Source organism: Bombus terrestris, chromosome 14 (assembly GCF_910591885.1).
Source record: "Bombus terrestris chromosome 14, iyBomTerr1.2, whole genome shotgun sequence".
Taxonomy (NCBI): Eukaryota; Metazoa; Arthropoda; class Insecta; order Hymenoptera; family Apidae; genus Bombus; species Bombus terrestris.
The window spans coordinates 2,314,037-2,339,383 of record NC_063282.1 but is presented as its reverse complement, the minus strand read 5'-3'; the positions used below and the strand labels follow the sequence as shown (position 1 = coordinate 2,339,383).

The 25,347-nt window shown below is 36.2% G+C and overlaps 1 protein-coding gene and 1 long non-coding RNA gene across 8 annotated transcripts in view; one reads left to right on the top strand and one right to left on the bottom strand.

Annotated features, from left to right (window-relative positions):
• Nucleotides 1-25,347, top strand: part of LOC100645301 (filamin-A) — a 52,569-nt gene that overhangs the window by 22,428 nt on the left and 4,794 nt on the right. For 5 of the 7 annotated variants that reach the window (XM_003400474.4, XM_012315948.3, XM_012315949.3 and 2 more), the window contains 8 exons: nucleotides 36-380; nucleotides 864-1,468; nucleotides 2,216-2,514; nucleotides 4,393-4,531; nucleotides 11,724-11,919; nucleotides 19,492-19,632; nucleotides 20,769-21,071; nucleotides 21,361-22,416. In XM_003400474.4, the coding sequence (XP_003400522.1) occupies nucleotides 36-380; nucleotides 864-1,468; nucleotides 2,216-2,514; nucleotides 4,393-4,531; nucleotides 11,724-11,919; nucleotides 19,492-19,632; nucleotides 20,769-21,071; nucleotides 21,361-22,416 (3,084 nt within the window). Of the gene's footprint in view, nucleotides 1-35; nucleotides 381-863; nucleotides 1,469-2,215; nucleotides 2,515-4,392; nucleotides 4,532-5,805; nucleotides 5,945-9,905; nucleotides 10,061-11,723; nucleotides 11,920-19,491; nucleotides 19,633-20,768; nucleotides 21,072-21,360; nucleotides 22,417-25,347 lie in introns of those variants that run through there. The other 2 variants (XM_012315951.3, XM_012315950.3) reach the window with 2 other exon arrangements.
• LOC125386290 lies at nucleotides 4,443-25,081 on the bottom strand. The gene is made up of 2 exons (XR_007226301.1): nucleotides 24,441-25,081; nucleotides 4,443-6,045 (listed from the first exon to the last, which is right to left on the bottom strand). It is a non-coding gene; the product is annotated as an uncharacterized LOC125386290 (long non-coding RNA).

Genomic DNA, 25,347 nt, shown 5'->3' with positions numbered 1-25,347 from the left:
ACGTATTGTAGTAACATATTTTCGACAAATTTCAGGTCCATGCGTAAATCATGCAACGGAGTTCACAGTGGATGCTCGAGCGCTTCCAAAGGCGAAGAACGATCATGACAAACTTTCCTGCATAATTAACAATCCCAGTGGCAATACGACTGAGAAAGTGATTGCTTTACAAAGGGACGGAACTTATTGCGTCAGTTACAAGCCATTCGAAGAAGGACCTCATACTATAGACATACGTTATGACAACATTCCAGTTCCTGGTTCACCCTTCACAGTTAACGTTAAATACCATAGCGATCCTAGCAAATGTAAAGCGTATGGACCAGGTTTGAAAAAAGGATTCGTGAATAAGTACAACACGTTCGTCGTAGAAACGAAAGGTAAAAATCTCAGAGACAAAACCAGCAAATTTCACTGATTTACCTGTACGAGTAGTACCGAGTTGGCGACAAAGTAATTTCGCTTTTGTGACTATGCACTTACACATACATGTCCATACATTAGCTTTGGAAGCTTCTTTATGTCATCTTCATACAGAAAAAAGTTAATTTTGATTGAAAATATTTGTTCCTCGGTTCTCGATCGACTGTCTATGGTAATCTGATGGTATCGTCTCTGGAACATAGAAGGGAATTTCAATAGAACTTTATTAGTCGCATTTACACATTTTTCAAATTTATGTAACTTAATCGACCAATGATGAACATCTCCTAACTACATTGTCTTTTATTTCTGTCATGGTTCTCTCTTCTGCTTACTTACTTCGTTAGTTGAATTAATTTGTCATATTTAAATCAGTTTTCGACTCAACTACTAGTCGAATTAATTTATAACTATGTATAAAATGATTTGTAAATGTTTAGATGCTGGAAACGGCGGATTATCTCTATTAATGGAAGGCAACGACTACGCGCAGGTGACTTGCAAACGAAACGACGATGGCTATTGCACAGTGGAGTATTTTCCACCGTCGCCTGGTGACTACGAAATATCCATCAAATTTGCCGAACAACACATTCCTGGATCCCCTTTCCAAGTCCAAGTCGTGGATGACATGCAAGCGAACAACGTGACTGCCTACGGCGAAGGCTTGGAAGTAGTAAGAGAAAATATATCGACGAAGTTCATGGTGAATACCTCCAAGTGCAATCCAGCACAACTGAATGTCACGCTGAAGACCAACAAAGGACGAGTTCAGAAACCAATAATCAAAAACTGTGGAAATGGATTATTCGAAGTTACATATCAACCACCATCTCCTGACAGTGATCTGCAAGTTGGAGTTATTTTCGATGGAGAAGATATTCCAGGAAGTCCCTTCAAACCGAAAGTTCTGCCCACTGTAGAGCCAAATAAGGTTGTTGTCACGGGACTTGGCGTGGCACCTGTTTGTACCGCATCTTTTCCCGTTGATTTCGTGGTAGACACCTCCGAAGCTGGTTACGGTGATCTGGAGGTTCAAGTATTGGTAAGTAACGAATCAATGTTATACCGCCTGTGTTATTTATTGTTGTTTATTGTTGTTTTATCCATGCCTCTCCACTTTGTATAGCTTCCGATTACATCTACAGTTTATATTATGTTACATATCACTTGCTTAATACGTTCAAGCTTTTTCATACGCACCTTCTCTAATTTGCATTTTGTTCCAGTTTTCGTTAAGTCACATTTTTATAAATCAAAATTGGGACCATAAATGGAGCGAATAACGTGTTAATTAATCTTATCTAACAGTCTTACGAAACCTTATTATTATAGAACTATCTTATTTTAGAATCAATGATAGCTATTCTTTAAATCTTTCAAGAAAGATTCTTAAAAATAATATAGAAAAGAACGTGATAACACGGAGTATAAGGATACTCAAATTTGAACAAGTAAATTGAATATAACTTTTTAAATGAGATATGCAATCCCACGTACAATAACTTCATGGTGACATCAGAAATATTATACATCTTGAAGTAGTTTGAACAAAATATATCCTGTTATGAATAAGAAAATACGAGGTTTCGTTAAAAAAAATTATCTTCACATTGAAATATCCTTCGTGATTCTGTCGAGAATAAAATTATTTATGCCAAATATCGTACCTCTTTGTAACAATTTTTATATTATATAAAAACACTTTCTTGACAATTTTAGTCACTTGTATAATTTGAAGTACATTTAAACTGACGATTTTTCTTGAATCTTAATATTAAATTGCGTCTAGGGACCAGATCAGGTGCCTCGTAAGGTCGAAATTCAGGATCTTGGAGACGGGAAATATAAGGCGACTTATTTGCCCGACGACTGCGGCCGTTACAAAGTCAACGTTAAATACGGCGACAAAGAAATACCAGGATGCCCAATAAACGTTCAGAGCGTGTCCACCGGCAAAGCTGAGAAATGTAAAATCAAAGAGGGTATTCAACGTACTTTGGCTCAGGGTGAAGAGTACTGTATCACCGTGGATACCGAAAATGCAGGACGTGGTGCAGTGACCTGTCGCATACGATCTACTTCTGGAAGGTAAGCGAATTTCCATTTAGAATAATCGGATCGTTTATTTTAGAAATGGAGCAGGCTCATTTTTTGAAAAAATTCAGGAGACGAGGAATTTACATAATACGTACATTCAGGTGAACTTTTTATTTATAAGCAATTCACGATTTAAATCGTTTTAAACATTTTCACTTTGTTTCAATCAAATTGTAGCTGCTATTATTTATTTGAACGAAAATTCGTTAATAAATTAAACTGCATAATCATTTATTTTAGAAGCTGTGTATATTTAAGCACAGAAAGACATGGAATTTTCAATAGATGAAAACGCGAACAATTGAATATCTGGAAATAAAGGAAGATGGACTTACACCACTTTCCAAATAAATGGTTCAATCAACGAAGAGCGTTGAGGCTGAATCGTTCGAATTTAGGCAAAAATAACTCTATTGGAATTTAGACGAGCATTATCGTATTTCTATTCGTTGAAAAGAACTCCATCATTTCTACACGATAATTCTAACAATCGTTCGTTTGTTTTGCTAATATTTAGTTTATAGAAATCATGTAGATGCATTTATTATTAAGTGAACATTAATCATCCGGTTGATGTTGACGGCGAGTAAATATTAGTCAGTCACGAAACTCTCGAAGAATCCCTTGTGTTTGAAATATTGGCATTTATCCGACATGCTATCGCCTTAGTAAATAAACGATTTACGTTTTGGCACAAAGTAGCGGCTAGTGTCATTTAAAGTAATAGCAGAAATGCCAGTCTTGACATCTCTAATTGCCAATAGAAACATTAATATATCGCGTTTCATTATTGACGTTTCACATGAACACTATCTTGAATTAACTCATTTTGCACATCGTGTACGTATGTATACATATTGTACATGATTATACATAAAAATTATAGAATTCTCTTCGACATATATGTATATATGTATTCTATATATAATGAATCTCAATGGAAATTCGATGTATTATAAATAGGGAGATCTCTTCTGATTATCTTTGTTCCGTATTGCTTTTATTTCTTGACAATTACAAGACGATAACATTAAAACAAAGTACCACCCGTGATAGTGTTCAAGGAGTAAATTCTTCAAATTTTAATTTCTTAACTCTCCCTACAGTCTTACAAGATGCTTGTATAAACATCTTAGCGATAAGAAATATGAGCAAGTACGTACAGTTTGACTGTTAGTTTGAGTGTATTATAAAATATATATATATAGAGTGTGACATAGGAACAATGCAATGTAGAATCGAATACTCGTGTACAATGGAAATCTCGTTCATGAGAAACTTTTTTACATGTGTTACTGCCGTTTTACGAGGCACCAGAAGGAACGTTGGCGACTCTATAAATATAGCTTACATACCAACGAGACGGGGAGTTGGTAAGCCGTATCAAAAGACTCAACATCAATAAATTTACGATTCAAAAATAAATATCGGGGTCATGATGAAATTTTTAAAATCTGCTAGAACGTCCAAGTTATTTTAGCGAAATGTAACGGATAACGAGAGAGAAAAGGACAAGATTAAAGTAGAAATCTGTGAAAAATGATAGAAAAGTTATATTTGACCGATCATGTGGGACAAACATTTTTCAGGAATTTTTTTTTTATGATTTTAGCCTATCTCATCAATTTACCATTATTTTCGTCATTCTTGATATACACACACGATCATTAGTTTGTCCCTATAGTGACAATAGGAACAAGTATAGTGAATTGGTTTCATAAAGATTCTGTTGTTAGAACTCATGATATATTTTTAACGATAGGTATGAATCAATGAAGAAAAAGACAAAGATCTTGATATTTAAAAAATTTATTCTAAATTTTAACACGTATGACAATCTTTTTTTTTATTGTGTATGCTATCTTTCAGTGAGGTGGTGGACATTGATATCGAAGACAATGGCGATGGCACGGTGAACATTTATTATACTGTGGCGGATGCCGGCGATTACACCCTCAGCATTAAGTTTGGTGGTCAACCGATACCTGAAGGGTTTTACACGTTCACAGTAAGTCATTACTTCTTCTATTTCCATCAGCTTTCCAATCGATTATTTTCCATTATTTCATTCTTATTTTTATTTCGCACGATTACAGATTAGAACCTCTTACGTATATAAAATATGTTCATGCACATAATCGCATTACTACAAGGCTATAATAATATTAACATCATATACCATAAAAATAATTCATTTAGTAAAAACATAACGAGCATGAGCGGTCTTATGAGGACAATTTTACACAAAAAGATTTGGTAAAGTGTACCGTTGTTTGAATTTCTTTCACGAAGAATCATGAATTAGTAATCGTTTAAGTTTTGCTCGCATATAAAGCGAGATATCCCGACTCTGTTGCTGCTATCGAAGAAGCACAACAGGTGCGCGTATCCAACAGAAACATAAAGGAACTTTAACAGCCAATTGAATTAAATTGCAAATTTCTATAAACAGTGTGAGCTTAATAATCCGCAAAGCTCGAATTCATTGCTAGAAATCGAATGAATATTTCATGATTTTATTCGATGCTCTTACAACAGAATACGGATTATGTTTGTGTATTCTATCTTTAGAATGTTTTGAAGTTTACTCTGTGTCTAGTATAAAACGTAGTTTTATCGTTTCATCGCTTCATCGCCTGGATTTAAGTAGTGAAAGTGTTGTGAAGCATCGAACGATTTGAAATTTTATTTATAGATCTAAATAAACGAATGTATAAGATAATCGCAAGTGTGAGACGTACCCTAAGGTATCCTAACGCGTGCCCCTGAGATCGCTAAAATTCTTACGCGTTGTCAGTCAAAATCGATTGAATCTTCTATTATCCTTTTTGAAGGGACGATCGAGAAAACTACTTCAAATTATAATTGCTTAGTTTCGAGCACGAATCGCAACAATTATTCTTCCTATCATTGACTTCAGTGCAATCTTATAGTTTGCATTTCACATATTTTTTAACATGTGATATATAAAATATTGAACGGCACAGGTTCTTCAAGTGTTTCAGACTATTCGACCACGTACTTATTTTCTGTAACGAAAACAGTGGTTAATTGAAGACAGAATAGAACTTATGCCAAATGGTAGAATCTGCCATCTTGAACAATTGTGCAATAAAGTTGCATTATGTATCATTAATTTTTTATGAAGGAGATGCGTGGTTTCTTGCTAAAGGATGGGTGGGGCGGCAGGCATCTAACTATAGAGACAAGATATACTGCAGGATATATTGTCGACTTTAGTTTAGTCTCCAGTGAAACAGTTCACTTCGAGGGTTCATTGGAATAGTGTCTGTCAATTTGACATTACTCCTATACTCATTCCATGTGGAGTGTCTAACGTTCCGTCCAAGTGCATTATCGAGTAGTATCGTTCTCACTAGAAACGTACCAAGTGTTATCGTATCGAGCTTACTGAAACTTTGTAAGTACTTAACAGCTTTTAGAAAGGAGGCCAGACATCTTAGTACCTCTTGACAGCTGACTTGGCAGATATCTCGGGATCATCTTCCATGATTCGTATCTCTTTAAATGAAGAAATCACTCTTTTACATTAATCAGGAAGAAAACATAAACTTGTACATTTATTTTATTCGTTGGATAACTTTTTGTTTTTTTATGTTAACTGAATTTACTTTACTTTTCACTTTATTTTTTAATTGACTTTATACGAGTATCGGTAATAAAAATAGCTGTTAGTTTTTGTAAAATAATAAATTTATAGCAGGTTGGAGATTTATAGTAAATATTAAAAAAAAGATGGAATAAGAAGAATCTGATCGTTCATTGAAGGTAACAAAAAATATATGATTTAGTTAGATGACGCGTTAGAGGCGAATAAAATTATTTTTTTCTGACAAATTTCGCTATAAAATATTTTCCAGTAAACTATTTTCTTCCACCAGACGGTAGAAATAAACAGGAACGCAAGACAAAATTCTTTATGAATTCAAGAAGAAGATATTTCCTTTTTTTCTTTCTATAATATTATTCTTCTTTCATTGCTGCGTTATTTATACGTTATTAACAAAATTTTATACAAGTTTGAAGACAATTCTAGGTAAAAATATATCGAGCAGTGATAACATTTTTTTAGATAAAAGATTTTGGACCATTTGTGGATTACTTTTTAAAATATGAAATATAATTATTCTATTTATAATTTATTATTATAAATATAGTTATTTTATACAATCGATTGAAATTTCAATGCAACAATCCAATTGTTTAATTATCATATTTATCTATCTTAATTGATTTATTTTGGACTCTGTTCCATTCTTACATTTTTATCTGTGTATTGCCACATCTGTAAAGATAAATTCCAACTAAGAGTGTTTTCCGATCGAACTATACGATCATTGTAACACAATGATACTCGCTGCCGAGGAAACAGTCTAAGCGTTTGTTATTTTAGTAAAAAGCCAGACTTTAAATGAAAGACGCGTGTAGCTTTCAAATAGATCTTCGTCGTTTCTTTGAAATTTCATTCTTTAACGCTTTGGAATTTCTGGATATTTATCATTCAATCAGCTTCTCAAAAATTCTGTTAATAATGCAAAATTCACAGTGGATTAATTAACTAAAATATGTTGGATATATCGTTGTTCTGTTTGGCAGTAGAAAATAGTATTCGGTATTTTCAAACTTATTTTACACAGCTTATCTTATTCATATTTTTCATCGCTCACTGTCGTATTTTTTCTTCTTTTCTATATTTAAGACGAGAATCTTTTTATAACTAGAAATGTTTCCATGAATCGTTCACTGTTTTTCTGAAAATTATTTTCTGCTACCTTCCGTGTCAAATTGACTACAACGGTCTACAAATATATAGCTGTCGTTAGTATAAACGCTTGGAAGTTTGTCAGAACACGTTGCTTTACTGCTCAGGCAAATTCGTTAATTATCTCGAAGCTGATGTAAAGAGGAACAGTTGTCTTCGTTCCAGATATGTAATATACGACTGTTAACTCGTACATGTGCAAAGTTCCCACCAATGGCACTAAACCTACAATATATAATATAATAGATATTCCTTTATTTTATTCTTTTAACTAAACTTATCTTTGACTCACTGACGAGAACAAAGTAAAAAGCATTACACCATAAATCAGGAGAAACGTACAATTTACTCTTATATGTGTATTAACTAGAAATATGAATAAAATAGACAATGTTATGTAGTATCGGGAAAATAATATATAGGGTATACATTTTCCTCGTACTATTTATAATTTGTAATTTATTTACAATAAATTAGTTATACAGGTATTAATGAGACAGAAAACGATGATTGTTTAATATGGAACTAAATGTAACAGTTTTACTCTAATTCGACCACTCTCGCAACTGGATAACGCCAACAACTCCACTCTCAACAACGCTAACAACTCTTCTCTTCGACTCCTCGATTAACTCTGACCTCCCGACTCACTCTCATTTCTGGATCAACGGCTCAACGCTTCTCGATCAACAATTCTTTAAATTCAAATCGTCCCCCTTCATTAGCGTTATTTATTTTTCTATTTAATACCATCCTGTTAACGCTCCGCGAGATCGATTTCTAATTAGGCTTTTTCCTCGCGATACTACAGTTATTTTTTCGTTTAATCCTATCAAGGGTAGAGCATTTTTGGTTTTGAAAATATTTTGAATAATCACTTTTATCAAGATACCGGTGGGAATTACATCTTCTTGGAACTCTGATGATATTTATAAATGCTATTTTTGGTCTCTGTATGCATTCATTCTGTGATAATGTACTCGAAACGTTCCCTGAACTATATTCAGATATTCTGAACAAAAGTAAATAGCAAAGAAGAATAAAAATGACGTGATTCGGAGTAGACAAAGGATAGTACGATAGCAGTAACGCTGCAGAGAGTTTGCTCAACAGTCTTGCACATAGCAAAACTTTCTGAGTTGCTTTTGAAAGACGAAAAAGCAGCCAGCAGAAGCTAGAGAAATGTTCTATATAACCAGAGTATAAAATAAATGCCAAAGCTTGGTGTAACGTGAGAAGAAAAGCAATTCGATACTAAATTTAACGCTTTCAACAATTTATATGTAACACAATGTTTATCCATAATTTTACCAACGTTTTATCGAAACGAATAAAGGTAGTATGAAATATTATGCGTGACGTATCCTCGTGGAGGAACGATTTCGCATCAGCGTGAAACGACGACCGTTTAAATCGCCATCTGCTTATTAGAATAGCGACAGAACGATCGGTGAGATGAAAAGGAAAAGGCTGGCCGATAAACAATAATCGAAGGGATACAGAGAATACAGTACGAGCTATTTAAGAGTTTTATGCGAATCTATTGCTGATCTACTTTGAAATTCAATACGCATCTGGTCCACCGTGCAGGTCTCTTAGACTATTTCGAGTGCAAGTCAGGCTTTCCCAAATTTATAAACAGAAACGTTTGGACCAGTGGGTGGAAGAGGGGGCCGAGAATTAAATTAATACGAGAGGTTGGAGATTAAATATCTGTATTTGTCTGCGGTGTTGCTTACCGGCTATTATATCGAAACAACGTGGATATAAAATGATAGGAAATGTTCATCTTTCCGTATTAACCACGAATCCTGACAGTCTGAAAGTACAGGAAATGGCAGAAAAATATCGTTTCAAGCTTACGTCCGCGATGATAGATTCGTAGATTCTCTTTTCTTTAATAAAATAAAATATCTTCTGTTTTTACAAAATTATACGCGGATACAATTTGGCTTGTTGTATGTTTAACGTCACTTTGATTTTCAGTCGGAGCAACAAGTTTTCTTCTGGTCACGATGAATTTCTCATTTAATTACGTCGTTCGCGAGACTGGCAATCGCATCGAGTTACGTTTACCGAATGAAATTCCCGCAATTCCAGTAAATATTCTAATTCAAGCACGTAATTAGTACGGTAGAAGTCTATTTATCTGAACCGTTCGAAGAACAAGGAGTATAAATAACTGGAATTCGTACAATAATTATTAGGAATTCGAGGAACAGTTTATAATTTGTTGGATAAGTAAATTTGGTAAATTGAGTCGGTGAAAGTTGAGTTACTCTGTTCCTTGAAATTTTCTTCCAATAAATAGAGTTCAGATAAATGCAATTCTATGATACTGTCACCTCTGACATAGAGTATATAACACAGTGTTTACAGAAACGTCAAATTCCGTACAACGATGCTACGAATTAGCATAGAGAGCACGCTCAAAGGAAGTAACCTTTTTATTTTGGAAAACTAAACGACATCGAAGATTAGAAATTGGATGCGCAAGTCGATTAGGAGTTCGATACCGCAATGAACATTTCGAATTTCTTCGATTAGAAGTACTAGCGTGTAATTTTATGCGATTACTATCCTTTACCCTTTTATGACGTGGGTGAGTGGGGGCTAGCCAGCTATTATGGTAACATCGAATACAGCATTGTGCCCGAAATTACGTTCAGTTAGCACGAGTTTCGTGACGACCATCGTGCTGGCTGGTTCCTGCTGTTGTATATCGCGACAAAACGCTTTGACGCGCATCTTAAGGTGAGCATCCTATCGACCAGATGATTTAAAGTGGATAGATAAAAAGAACGAAGAAAAAGGAAGGTAAAAGAGAGACAAAATTGTGTTTTCTACACTAGTTACATACGTGTATGTGTATATATGTATATGCATGTTAGAGATTTAGCCCTGCAGTCGCGGTCAACGTAGAAATCCCTTTCTACTTGTTCTGTTCGTTTCAGCGGGTTACGCTATTTCCAAATTGCAAGTTAGCGAGTAAAAATATTTCCTTTTTCTCCTGCTATCTTGGTTTCTTTTTTCTGTTGCACATTAGAAGTCTCTTTGCGACAAATGTACATAAAATGTTCGTTGTCCATTTTGTGCAGCAAGATGTAAAAATCGTCTGTAGCCGAAGGGTTGAGGCTTTGATCGATGATCGACGATAGTTTGGATTTATTTTTTAAACGCATACGTACTTGGAGTAAAAAATCTTTCTCACATCGAGCAAAGGAAAGTTTCGATTTCACAGAAATCGGCTGCACTTTGTTAGAAGGTGAATCAACGTAGTTGTCTTCTGTTTACAGGAAATTTTTCGTGTATTTTGGATACATTTCGTCGCAACGAGTAAAATTTGTATAATACGTGATTCTCACGCATTCGAGCAAAAGGTGTGAACAAACAGTAGGACTAGGTGCATCGTTTTATGATTTGTGGGCCAATTGTATGTTTATCTATTTGCAACAAAAGAATTTGCAAATTTAGCTGTTTCTATCTGCATCGTGTTCACTTCGTTATCTTTGTATCGATTTAATTGATAAGAAGAATAAATTGGAAAAACGAACGAGTATAACAACGTAACAGGCGAATAAAGGAAAGAATAGATAATTCTTATCGTTTTGAACATTTCCATTCAATTTTCAATTTCCTCGTATTATTAGAATGTTGGCATAGTTGAAGAACGAAAATATAAATTACAAAGCAGATGTACAACATGTCCCTTTAATTTCTCGCACAGTGCAGACTGAAAGAAAGTAGAACACGAGGAATAAAGATGTTGCGCTATAAATATATAAAGTGAATATTTTTAAAATAAAATTACCAAATATTATTGTGCAAAAGATCGTAATATCCTATCGACTTTCCTTCGTACAATACGTACGATCAACCGAATCGCATATTAAGCTAAATGCTTGCGCGTTTCGACCGGAAAAAGCCGAGAGGATTTAATTTTACAGGTGTGTTTACAAGATTCTCTAATGAATTTTTCGCCTGATACACGTTTTGCAATAATCCTGTCGCGGTTACATAATAAATTATATACACATAGCAGGCTTTGGCTTGGCACCAGTCTTAAAATACGTAGATTCTATCGTAATGACCTGTAACAAGTACTATCGCCTCATTTCAGAAGTCCCCTTGTAATTTCGTCATTTATCTTGACGTATCGACCCATATTTATAATGCCATTTCTTCGAAAAGAAACGCAAGCGTGCAACACAAATATCCTGGAAATATGCTATCGCTTCTTGAAAAAAATTGCAAATCCTCTGTTCCACGTAATTACATTTGACGATGTCTCTCAGATTTACGGAATACGCCACCAAACAAACGACGTTATTTTCTTCTTGTTGAAAGAATTCCGTGTCGCGGAAAAATCTGTATGCGAGATTGGATATTACAAGGCGTTTTTAAAACATTGTTCCAGGCCTCAGAGGAATATCGAGAACATAGCACGCACAAGACTCACAGAGCCAAGAAGACCAGACAGAAGCAGGAGCAACACGTTGTAAAACAGCACAGTTCTACCGTCCAAGAAAGCTCCAGTGTTTCTACGAGGAAGAATTTCAACGAGGTCCGGTTGAATAACATCCTTTTACCGCTGTTAGACGGCACCGTAACGTGTAAGTAACAATTGCTAACAATCTTCCGGAATTCGCAAACGATTTCAACGTGTTCGCCGAATTTCTTTTTCGGCTAAACATAGTCGACGCGTAACGTGCAATAAGTTTATTTATTTAACAAACAGTAATTCTTATTTATTACGATGATGTATATTTTCTTTGGAATTTTCGGCCTCGGACAGTGTGAACGACGGTAACGAGGAGTTCATTTTTCGTAAAAATTTATTTTCTTTTTAAATTCGCGCGTCGTATGCAACGTAACCGATAGGAACTGTATACAGTTTATTATAATAAATATGATACGTTTGCCGCATTCGTAGATTCTATATGTATGATAAACTAGAAAAGTTAATATGTTTTAGGAAAAAGATATTTGATAAAATAATCGTAACTGCAATGCAAGATATACAAATCGTCGATCTTTTTTCGTGCTATGAGCAACGTTTTCATTAACAGCGAAAGTATCGCGTTTTATATTAAATAAAGTTAAAATTCGCTGTAAAAAGATTTACAAACAGCCTTTACGTACGAAGAAGGTATTTTTACGTTCCTTTAGTTTCCGGTGGAGAAAATTTCACACACAAACAAACTGTAATTACGAACAGAGTTTATCCGTCGTTTGTTTCGCTATCATTATTGGAATTTGTTCAAGGATAATATATTTTTGATCCTGTAGATTTCTCGAACAATAGATGCAGTGTTTTAAGCGCGCTAACCAACCACTATCATCGTAAACGATGGTATTTAGGTTTCTTGGCAAGATATAGAGAATTCCAACAGATTTCCACTTCAATGCTTCTCGGATTATACAAAAAGAATTTTCATTAATGCGACATCGAGATTAAACCGATTAAAAATGATATACCTAGCTGCAAAACAAATAAAACTGTTTTTCGTATTCGAAGTATTCCTAATGATTAAGTGACCAAGTACACAAATAATAATCTTCGCTTACTATTTTACCAATAAACAACATTGATAAATAATAGTATTAGCGATTAAATATCGATAATAGTTATTTAGAAACGTCGATGATAATTTATTGACGAGTTGCGTGCTATTGATTGAAACGTTACAATAATCTTCCGTCCATGAAAGTAATTACAATTTCTGAATAATTACAATTAACATTCCTAGTGTTATCTTTGTCGGATGTGATTGTTCCAATAGCTTGCCATGGACCAAAGAAAGTGGAAATAAAGTACACAAAATCGTCGGAGACGACTCGATGAAATTGAAGATGGAAAGTACGAATGAATAACAAAATCATTGGAAACAACTTGCAACGTGTTGTTACGTATAATCAAAGTTGCAACTTTGACCGTAGACAGGAAGTGTGAAACGATAAACACAAGTTGTAGCACCACTCATCTTGTTCTTCGTTCACGCACACACTGAAATAGAGAGTGAGAGAGGGAGAGAGAGATAGAGAGAGAGATATGTCGACGCTAGTGTCGGAAGCGAGGCGGTGATATTAATACTGGATGATTAAGTGACTCCGGATGTACGGATTCGTCATTGGCCCAAAAATCGAAGCCCGAGTTTCAAAATCTTTAACTAGAACGATGGAAATCTTGGAAATATCTTTTCTCCTTCTCCTCCATTCCCTTTCCTTTTCTTCTCGTTCAGCGGATTTTTACGTAAATTTACGCTTTTCAGAATATAATTTAAAAAATCTAGAAAATTTCCTCCTTCTATCGAACATTATACAAAGTACCGTACTCTGGATATTTTATATATATCTTTTCGTATTACGTGGAATTTTGCATCTTTAAATTTCTCGTAGCTCGATCATGGCAATCAGCTGTAACGCTCATAAAATAGCGATTTTCGCTGCAGAAGGTAAAATAAAATTTTAATTTTAGAGAAAGATCGATAATTAAATAATACAAAGTCCGTTTGTTGCGGAGCAACAATTTTTTAAAATCAGCCAAATGAATCGGTCGAGTGAAATTTTCCTTCGAAATGTTCGTTCGTCTCACAGACGAACACCCACTGATGCAACGTGTCAGACGTAAAATACTATCGCGAAGAACGTGTATGATCAGATATATCGATGTTGTTAATCACCAACATATTAAGTTCGGTGATCAATTTCCTCGGTTCTCGTGGATGTCGTTCTCGCGTCGATATCTTTGCAGCATTTCGTGCGATTTAAACGCACGTGAGTAACGTAACGTCGTGTAAATTCAACGTATTGCGATGCTTTGCAATTAATCAAGAGGCTCGCACTCGGATTTCTCGTGTGACTCGTGTTACCTTTGGCACGCGTTTAACGCGTACGAATCGGCCGATCCCGTGCCCCTTCGCTCGACGATTTGCCTGCGCGAAGTGGAAACAGCGAGCCAGTGGAAGGGAAGGATATTATGCGCCAAATTCCACTCTCTTCTATCTTAAGAATTCCGCGATTCCTTCCACATAATAAAGAATTATGTAACCGTCTGCGTAAATGACCCGTTTCGTTGGAGAACGTAAAAATATCAAAGTGGACGAAGCGTGTCGAACGTTTAAATCGAAGTGATATAAGTGGATCGAATAGCTGGTACATGAGTCTGATCGCACGAATATACACAGCCATCCATAAGAAATTTTTAACGGATCATTTTCATTAAATATCAAACGACAAGCCTCCAATCTCTATTTAAATAATGCTGTAATTCTTGATTGTTTTAATGTCCGAGTTTTGTTCTTGCTTTAACGAGAGGAGAGATTCGATGATCTAGCTAGGAATTTTTAGTAGAAGTTTTCTTATTATCCAAACTTGTAACGAGCGAAAACTAAAAAGATTTGAAGATAATGTGAAACTACGATTGGCTGGAAAATGACTTAGAATGAGAGTGTTAAGTACGCTAAATATAAATAATTATGATTAAATCGATAAGACGAAAATGAACACGTATAGTTAGGTTTCTGTGTAAAATTTTATAGCATTTTATTCGAAGAAAAGTGACCTTTCGATGGAGAGTTTATGGGTGGCTGTAAGTTGCTCAATTTTCTTCTAGCTTAAACATAATATGAAGATACATTGATTTTATTGTCGACAGAGTCACGGGTTTATAAAAGATTCGAAATGTATAAATATCCATTCAATCCAAAAATACGGCTCTATTGCCAGATTCTCTACGTCTCATTAAGATTGGATTTATTAAGGTTCGTATTGCCAAGAACCAATCATATTTCTCATGTTACAAGCAATTTACAATGTACAACATCGGTCGAAGGTTAAGCAATGGACCAATGTATATTGCTTTTGCATATCTGCGTCTAATCTTACGTGATTAAACGTTTATTAAGTTAAACAGTCGGTGCGTAATATTAAATGTGTGGAGGACGATTAAACGCGTTGCTGACGAGACAAGTTGATACTTAGTGTAGTTGCTCGATATGAGTACACAAATTTATTATTAACACTAGAACTACCGATAGTTAACAGGAAGCTATTTCTATCAAAACTTTTCTATCAAAGTATTTCTTTAAAAAATACCTAATAATGGAATATTTTTATTTTATCGTTTGCTATTATCAATCCATCCATTGACAAATTTATAAAATTGTAGAACCAGTCATTTTCGCTGCTGTGGTATTTCTAGCGTTAGCATCTAGCGATCTAGCGATCGAGAAACGTGTGGCAAGTCGTAGAAAACGAGGGAACTGGTTAATCGGGGTTCGATAAACAGATTGCAGGAGCCTTTTACACTTTGACAAGTAGCAGTCGTTTTGATCGGTGTTGATATAAGTAGCCTCGATGCAAAATTATCTTCAGTTTGAGTACGTAAAAAACGAAATAAAATTCATTGTATTATTCTTTTGATCATCGTTGCGAAAGCCATTACATAACACGAGGTAGAAATTTTAAAATAAAATTGTAAAACCAGTCAATTTAACCGGTGTGGTGGTTCTAGCGTTAATCGCTAAAAAATTGCTCGACACTAACTAACTGATTGTCTTAACGATCGTGTTTGTTTATTTTTACTGGATCGAGTAGCGGAAAGTCTAAATTCAACTTCGGTCGACGATTACACGTTGCAGTGGCATTGTTTTGTTACCGCAATTTGTTTATCGTTACGTTTTGTACTTCAGAAAGGTTTCAATATCCCGAGGTAAAACAATAACGTGATACGGATCGTCCTTTAATTCGTGTGCTGCTACAAATGTGTTTGAAGAACAACGCGTATCCTTCGAAAGGACTGACAACATTTCCTCACAATATTAAACATAAAATATTTATAGCGAAAGGGTTGTCGATTTTCTAATTTAGCAAAGTCGTGTACAATTCGCGTTACTTTATTGAAAATCGAGCGTCGTGAAATTTTGCTATCATTCGTCGCTGATAGCGAAAGAACCTGTTGCATAAAATATCACAAGATATCGAGATATAAAATATAAAAGAGACAATTCTTACTCGAAGGATTTACTTTTGTCACAGGATCTCACGCTAGGAGCACTAGAAATATACCAAGCTGCCCTTTCTTCGTTATTCCTCTTAAACGTACTCTTTACACATCGCAAAGACAAAGAGCAATCCGTCGTTAAAAAGACAAAAGTACATTTTCCTCCCGTGGAGATGAAAAAAATCGGGAATAATTTACTTTAGCAACGCGGATAATAAAATAGCGCCGATCAAACTGTCCCGATTTTTCTACCATTTGTGTTACTCTAAGCTCTTGTACTATTTTCTTATCTCGATCAAAGGCTGAGGTGTGTTGCGATGTATGAGCGCGTAATTAGAAGACACGGGAAACTCGAAAGCAAACCGTACACGTACGGTGGGGCCGGTGTGACAGAGATAGAAAGATTTATTAGACACGAGGCGACCACCGCATGATATAAAGTCCGACGGTAGGTGTTCTGGAAAAAAAGAAGGTCTCCCGGGCTGGCATCGTCTGCTCGCGAAGCGATGCCCGCTTCATCGTCAGTCGCGCCAGAGATGTGCCCTCGAGAAGTCGATTAAACGTCGTGATCCAGCTGGAAGCGATATCGGGATAACGTTTTCTCGTGTTGCAAGCAACTCTACTGTAACGAGGATTTCTAAAGGGGAGACGAAATCCAGACGATTTCTTACGGTGTAACTCGTTCGGTCGGTCCTTCTCCTGCCACGACTTTAGAACGTATTATCTTCGTTTATGTTCATTGGCTTTAGAAAAAGAAAGAAAGGAAGAAAAAAGAAAAGAAAAAACATTTACACGTTTCCTTGTCTTCGCGTTTCGACCAGATATTTCGCACACCCTTTCGAGGATCCTCATCGATAGTATCGAGACAGAAATAATGAAATTCCATTGCTCTCTCGCAGCGGAATAATCGCGAATTTGATTAATCGATCGCTAATTTATTCATTCGCTGATTTATTACGTAACGCACATCGAATTCTATTTTTACACGGTAGATTGGTAAAAATCCGGTGCGAGGGATACAGTGCGTGTGGAAAATGAAAGATCGCAGCCAGACGTGAAAATACGCAATAAACGATACACTGTTTTCGAACAGATGGTATGAACATCTTATTTATCAACTGGAATTTTAAGTCGCTTTCGTCTATCGAAACAACGTGAAGATAATACCGAGGGAAGCTTTTCGTGGGCGAACGAGTAAATTCGAATGGACATTTTTAAAATGGTCCCGTTTAACTCGCGTTGAGTCGAATTAAATCGAGTTCGAAAAGAATCTTTCTTTTCTTTTCTTTTTTACATCGAGATAAGATCGTGTAGAAACAGAATTAGATGTAGTTTATTTGGTCGAGAGTTTGTGCTTCGAAAGTGTCCTCTTCTTTCTCGCGTTCTTCTCTCATCCGCTGTCCCATCTTTCCGCGCGACATTCGCCTGTTTAATCCCATTTAAATTACGTACATTAATTCGATTCGATTAAAATAAAGTGGAAGTATGAAATAACAAACCTACAAAGGCGCGGAGAATCGCAGTAGTAAAGATGGATCAATCGATTCGCATCGTGCCATTACGCATCAACTTTATGTGTTTGTTCTACCTAATTAGATTCGATTCGATCGATACACCTGGATATATTAAATTGACCCAGTCGTTTCAAACAATCCCGAGTGAATTAAAATCCTCTTAGCTTCCTCAGCTTGTGAATCAGTTAATCGTTAGCTGGAGATAATGCAGTGACTTACAAATGGATTCTAATTTTTCGTCGATCTCTTACCATCAAATTCTCAAAACCACGTACTACAGACAATATTCTTTTGAAAATATTCGATGACAAACTATTGCAAATAATAATTACACTGATCGTTCGCGTGCTACGTGTACACGCTAAGGCACTCCATTAACGACCAGCTAATATTAGTAGTCTGCTTAATTTTACAATATCCATCTCTATCGACGTTCTAATAACACGTTTTCGTTAACAACGCGATCCAATTAATCTTTACTTTACCGTATACCTCTGCAAATATTCGCTTAAAGTCCCGTAAAAATATCCAGTTTATGTGTCACTTACTTGATATTGTTTGACAGTCAATTATAATCGGTCGAATCGTATCGTCAACGATCGTATAATGTTATTCGTATCAGTGAGTCGACCGAATCGAACTATTGGATATGGTTTGGGAGGAAGAGGAGGTCGAAACCACGTGGCAGGAGGTGTCGACCTTCTACAGATACGGATTGAAGACTATTTCGTGCAGTTCGTACGATTATCCTGAACGTGGACCGGTCTGTTACACCTGGAACTATACGGAAAAGGCAGCAGCGCCAGCAGGATCCGATTTTTCTTCGTTAATTTTTCAGAGTGTTTTCTACATACAAACGACAAAAGGTTTCAGTGTTCCGGAAATTATTCCTAGTCATTAGCTTATTTATTCCTCTTAGGTATACGCTACCTATACACGGGATACTTCAAAAGACAAATATTCTCATTTGTTATTCGCCTTTCGCGTTATCATAATCTCACCGATTGTTGCGTTTTAGTTGATAAGTAAATTCTTTGTAAAAGAAAAAAAAATCCGCTATTCGGTGGTGTATCATTGAATAACACACACGCACACACACGCACACACAGATTATATGGAGATCGAAGAATCTTAGTCGTTCAATTTGTCACAATTTTTAGAAATTCTTACGACGTTGCTGAAAGGATATTCTTAGAAGAGTAAAATTTGTATTTTCACGTTTATAACGTTTTTTAGAGTGTAATATCTCCGTATAGTTAGGCGAATAGTATAATAGATGGTATTAGACGTAGCAGGGATGATACGTAAACGGAGTAAAAATTTTGATAAATCGATAGCACAGCTTTTGTACTTGCAAGATGATATCAAGTTGAATCGTCTACGTAAATGAGATTATCTTTTGTCACGATTCCATTTGTTCGATTTATTTAAAATTCACATTCCCGTAAATACGAACCACAGAAATGATATTTAATAATCTTCTGATAGGAACACGTAAATAAATGAAAACGTGCTTCGAAGTAAATACGTGTTTCTCTTATTTGTTAAAGATATTTACGTAGAATTTTCGATGAACATTGAATCGTTCGCGAGCATATCGTTTCTCGCCCGATAATCTACATTTTCACATTGCGTTATTAAATCTCTGCTGTTATGTTACATTTCAGCGGAAGTAAAGATGCCGAGCGGGAACATGGACAAACCGATAATCACAGATAACCGGGATGGCACAGTTTCCATCAGATACGACCCCAAAGAAGAGGGACAGCACGAACTTGCAGTGAAATTCAACGGGGAACATGTTCAAGGTTCGTGGAAATATCAAATTTCTATTGAGAAAATAAAATACGTAGCTGTAGTAAGATGCGATGTAGTGAAGTACATTTTAAGAACAATTTTTCTAAACAAGTCAATCGAAAATGTAAAATAAAATTGTTTCCTTTATAACCTCTTTTCCTAGGAATTGGCTATGCTCTTTACGCTCGAAGAAAAGAGAATACGAGAAGGCAGTTTCGAGCAATTTGTTTCATTAACACTAGAACTACCGATAGTTAACAGGAAGCTATTTCTACCAAAACCAGTGAAAATGACTGGTCTTTAAAAAATACGTCATAATAAAATAATTGTTACTTTCTTCCGGAAGAAAGAGGGTTGACAAATTTATAAAATCGTAGAACAAGTCATTTTCACTGCTGTGGTATTTCTAGTGTCAGCATCTGGCGATCTAGCGATCGATCCGGAACTTTCCTGATATCTGATATCATCATATCGAATGACACGCGGTAAAAATTGGAAAAACGAGTGGCAAGTTGTAGAAAACGAGGAAACTGGTTAATTGGCGTTCGACAAACAGACTGCAGGACCCTTTTACACTTTGACAAGTATTGGCATAAGTAGCCTTGATACAGAATTATTTTCAGTTTGAATACACAAAAAACAAAATAAAATTCATTATATAATTCTTTTGGTTATCGTTGCGAGAGTATTACATCATTGTGGAGAAAAAATATAACATGAAGTAGGAATTTTAAAATAAAATTGTAAAACCAGCCAACATAACTGGCGTGTGTGGTAGTTCTAGCGTTAATCCATCAATTGTTTCATTTTATGATACACGTGTAACATCTGTTATTTATATCCTCCTATTTAAAAATATTTCACTATTTTATAGCAGTAGTAGTAGTATTTATTGCTGAATCTATACTTTTTGACATTTTCAGATATAATACATAATATTATTTTATGAGAATAGAGAGTAGAAAGAAACTTTTGTTATTTTTCAAGTAAAAACCGAGAAATATGTCAAACAAAGTTATTCAAGTAGCATATACTCCAATCACAACACTGACAACTAACTCGAGAAAGAGTGTTAGGGTGTTTTGCCAGATTCAGTGCACGTGGAAGCTTCATTATCTTAATAAACGATATATTTCTTGTGAATTAGGTTCACCATTCAAATTCCACGTGGATTCCTTGGCGAATGGCTATGTGACAGCGTACGGACCAGGCTTGATATACGGCGTTTGCGGTGAACCAGGAAACTTCAGCATTTCCACAAAAGACGTCGGACCTGGCGGTCTTTCCCTATCCATTGAAGGACCTGGCAAAGCTACGATCTCCTGCCACGATAATAAAGACGGCACAATTTCAGTTTCGTATTTACCAACTGATCCAGGAGAATACAAAATCGGCGTGATATTTGGCGGCAAGCACATCCGAGGCAGTCCTTTTTCCGCTAAAATCACAGGTACATGTGGCTCCATTTATTTTACTCGCATCTTCAAAACTTACTTCCGACTATATATTAATTTCTATCGAACTACAAGAAGTTGTCGGTTGCTTATAAAGATTGAGCTCTTTCGACGAATAAGTACGTTTGAAAAACTGTCTGTTCCTTCGCTGAACAAATAATATCAATAGAATATTAAATGAAAATCAATTTGAGGATTAATAAAAAAAGAGCCATCGCAGAGAAGTAACGTAGTACGGTTTAGGAAAAACGTGTGCAATAAAATCTCTGTTGGAATCTGTCGCAGGTGAAGGTCGCAAGAGGAACCAAATCTCGGTGGGTTCGTCGAGCGAGGTGCAATTGCCCGGCAAGATAACAGACTCGGACGTGAAGTCTCTGAACGCTTCCATCACGGCACCGAGCGGTCTCGAGGAGCCATGTTTCCTAAAAATGTTGCCAAACGGTAACATGTGTGTCTCCTTCACCCCTCGAGAAGCCGGCCCTCATACGGTGGCAGTGAAAAAGATGGGCAAGCACGTGCAGAACTCACCTTTCAAGATCGACGTGAAGGATCGTGAAGTGGGCGACGCGAAAAAGGTAAAGGTATCCGGACCAGGTTTGGTAGAAGGTAAAACTCACGTGGAGAACAATTTCTCCATCGACACGAGAAACGCTGGTTTCGGAGGCCTTTCGCTCTCGGTGGAAGGGCCAAGCAAAGCAGAGATTCAATGCAAAGACAACGAAGACGGAACTCTGAACATCTCGTACAAGCCGACAGAACCTGGCTATTACATAATAAACTTGAAATTCGCCGATCATCACGTGGAAGGCTCGCCGTTTACGATAAAAGTCACTGGAGAAGGTAGCAATCGTCAAAGGGAGAAGATCCAGAGACAGAGGGAAGCTGTGCCTATTACGGAAGTTGGCAGCCAGTGCAAGATTACCTTCAAGATACCCGGCATCACGTCGTTTGATCTAACAGCAACAGTCACCTCTCCAGGAGGCGTAACCGAGGATGCCGAGATCAAAGAAGTCGAGGACGGCCTTTATGCAGTCGCATTCGTACCGAAAGAGCTCGGAGTGCACACGGTTTCAGTTCGCTACAAGGACATCCACATCCCTGGATCACCGTTCCAATTTACTGTCGGTCCGTTCAGAGATAGCGGAGCACACAGGGTGCATGCTGGCGGTCCTGGTTTGGAAAGAGGAGAACAGGGTGAACCATGCGAATTTAATATTTGGACCAGAGAGGCTGGAGCTGGTACTCTGGCCGTGTCCGTGGAAGGACCTAGCAAGGCTCAAATTGATTTCAAGGATCGAAAGGACGGCAGCTGTTACGTCAGCTACGTCGTCTCCGAACCTGGTAAGTTGCTATCAGAATTCTTGTAATTAACATAACAGTTATAGTAGTTTTTTACTATTGTCGTCAGCGTTATTAGACTACGGATGTTTGTGCATTTATGGACCACCTGAAAGTGCAAATAGAGTGCATATGCTAAACGAGAATATGTATATAAAAAGTAATACTTGTTGAGATATTTAATAGGTGAAACGAATTTCTACCTAAGTTCCATCCCTTTCTGTGTTCATAAAAATGTAAATTTGCATAGAAATCCGCGGTCTAGTGTCACAGGGGAAATTATGAAACAGACCAAGGTGTCATAATCTCAAATTTTATGATAGATGCATTTCACATATTCTTGGTGGAGAAAAGCAGTGGTCGGTACCACGTGCTTCTTGATGTATTGTCAGTTTAAAATATCCTTATTCTTATAGGAAAAATATCTCCATGTGTATATAGGAATATGTGTACATATGAATCCGGAAAAATAAAAGGTAAATTAGATTTATAGTAGTGAAAAGTGTCTGCGAAATGGATAAAGAAACAATAGAATTCTCAGGTGTCAGCTTGACAGCATTATTAAGTAATGGAAAATGAGGTTCATAGTACACTAATTGCAACATAAATGTTCATAAAACAGTCTACCACTTACTGTCACTTCAGTCATGGATGCCTGCCAACGTCGATAATTCATATTTTAGTTGGTTAATCATTCCGAATGTTATATTGTTCATCTGAAGTACTAAATCGTCATCGAGTCAGCCACACGCAAACCTGCCTGTTAATTAAACCGTTTCAGCGTTTACGACTTCCGTTCATGAATCATTCAATGCTTAATATCCAATGTTTATTATTCTTGAACAAAATGTCCATTGATATAGATTTTTGGCAAAATCTTAGGAAAGCAATCTACAATTGGACTAAAACCAAAATTGGTCATTTTGTTTCATAATTACTGCGTTTTTTTTACAAAATAGTAGTCGTATCTTAAATCTACTACACAAGATCAAGGCAATAGGTCCAATGGAGCTGCCAGGATAACAATGAAAGCAAACACACAATGTGTTACAAAGCAGTGAACTTGCATACCAAGAATACCAGAAATTTGGTTATTTCTAGAACAAGGGGAAAGTAAATGAGACGATTGAGCTGTTTATCCGGATTGTCAATATACGGGATAAAATTAATTGTAAAGTAATTCATTATGTATTTAAAAATTTGTTTAACATTCGATTCAGTCATTGGCGATGAATTTTTTGCAAAGAAACAATTTTATGTAAAGAAAGAATTTATAACACAGGTCGACGAAGAAGAGCGAGTTTGCAACGTTAGTCACGTTGTTTACATATCGAACGAAGATGCACACGTATGCATGTATAATAATGTATATGTAACTAAATGATGCACGTTCGTGATTCGCGTTTCTATGCGCGTAACAAAAACCCACAGAAACAACGGAGTAACATTTTCCCGATAATGTTCGCTCTCGTTATATCGCGGGAAATATGTGGATGGAAGAATGATATAAATAGCAGAGAAATTCTAAATTGCAATCAAAGAGCAAGTATTACGTAGCATCGGTAAACTTTGAACGTTTGAAAGTAAGATAGACGACTGGCTAAAAATTTCAATTTACCACGTGCTTCGTAATACTTAAGAATTTAAAAAAAGATCAGCTCAAAACTCTACATTACCTTGGTGGAGCATCCTTCTCTCCAAAAATTTGTCAAAGTAAAATCAAAGATCGGAATCTACTAATTTTCAATCGAAGATCCGCAGAAAGCATACGATTATTAATACAAAATATCGAAAAATGAAAAATATCTGTTTGACACGATCAACGATATAATTGTCCAGACAAGCAATATAGCAATATTTTTCAAATGACGAAGGAGCTGGGAAAAAGCAATTATTCTTCGATCAATACTAAGATCATCGCAGAAGTTGGATAGGGATGAGAATTAAAAAAAAAAAGATTCGACATTTTTTGCCGTTAATGTATTATGCGTAACGGAATGAATGAACAGCGATAAAAATGGACTCACCGCATTCTGAAGCAGCGGTGGACAAGGACTCTCACCAGTCTTCATTGGCTGTTCTCGGCTGATCCAGAAATACCTTCGTCTATATTTGCGTCTAAGGTGGATTCATATTTTGGTGGCTACGGCTGCTGGACGTGAATTAGCGTGGCCGTTATATTTGGATGGTGTGCATCGAAGGAGAGGAAGAGACAGAAGAAGAGCGAGATGGAGAACTGAAAGAGAGAAAGCGTGGACGAATCGAGATCAGAAGTTAGAATCAGCCAGAGGAAAATAGTGGTTCGCGATTTAGCTGCGCTCGGTTCTCCACTCTCCTCGTTTTATCCTCCTTCTTCGCGTTCGCACTTTGCTTTCTTTTCTTCTCGTCGTCAAGCTCGTTATCTTCCTTCACCTTTGTCTCTTTCCCATTTTTTCCCCCCAATTTCGGTGTTACATTCTAATATCTCTTCTAGTCTTTTATTTTCTCTCGCACGATTCCCCTTCTATCGTAATTGCAATTTTGGATATTTTTATTCCTCAGTATCTTTCCCTCGCTCCTTCTTTTTTTTCTTTTTTTCTTTTCTCTCTTAGAACTCACAACACGTTCGAATAAAAATATTCATTTCGATCTTGGATTTGTAATATATCGGTGGACATAAAACGATGGCCACCTTCACTGCTTCCACGCAAATACTCTTTACGGGAAATGACGATAACAGCCAAGACGATGGTTAGTCTACACGGTGTGACAGAGAAATTAATCTGTCGATTTACATCGTGCCAGAATGTATTAATCATACTGTTTTGCCGAATATACTAGCGTCCGTATTTGTATCGTAAATAATTCGGATAAACGTTATTCGAACTTGTAATATGATACGCTATGATAAAATCTGTATGTTCGAATCGAAGCAATAACTTGTTCTTTTTTTCA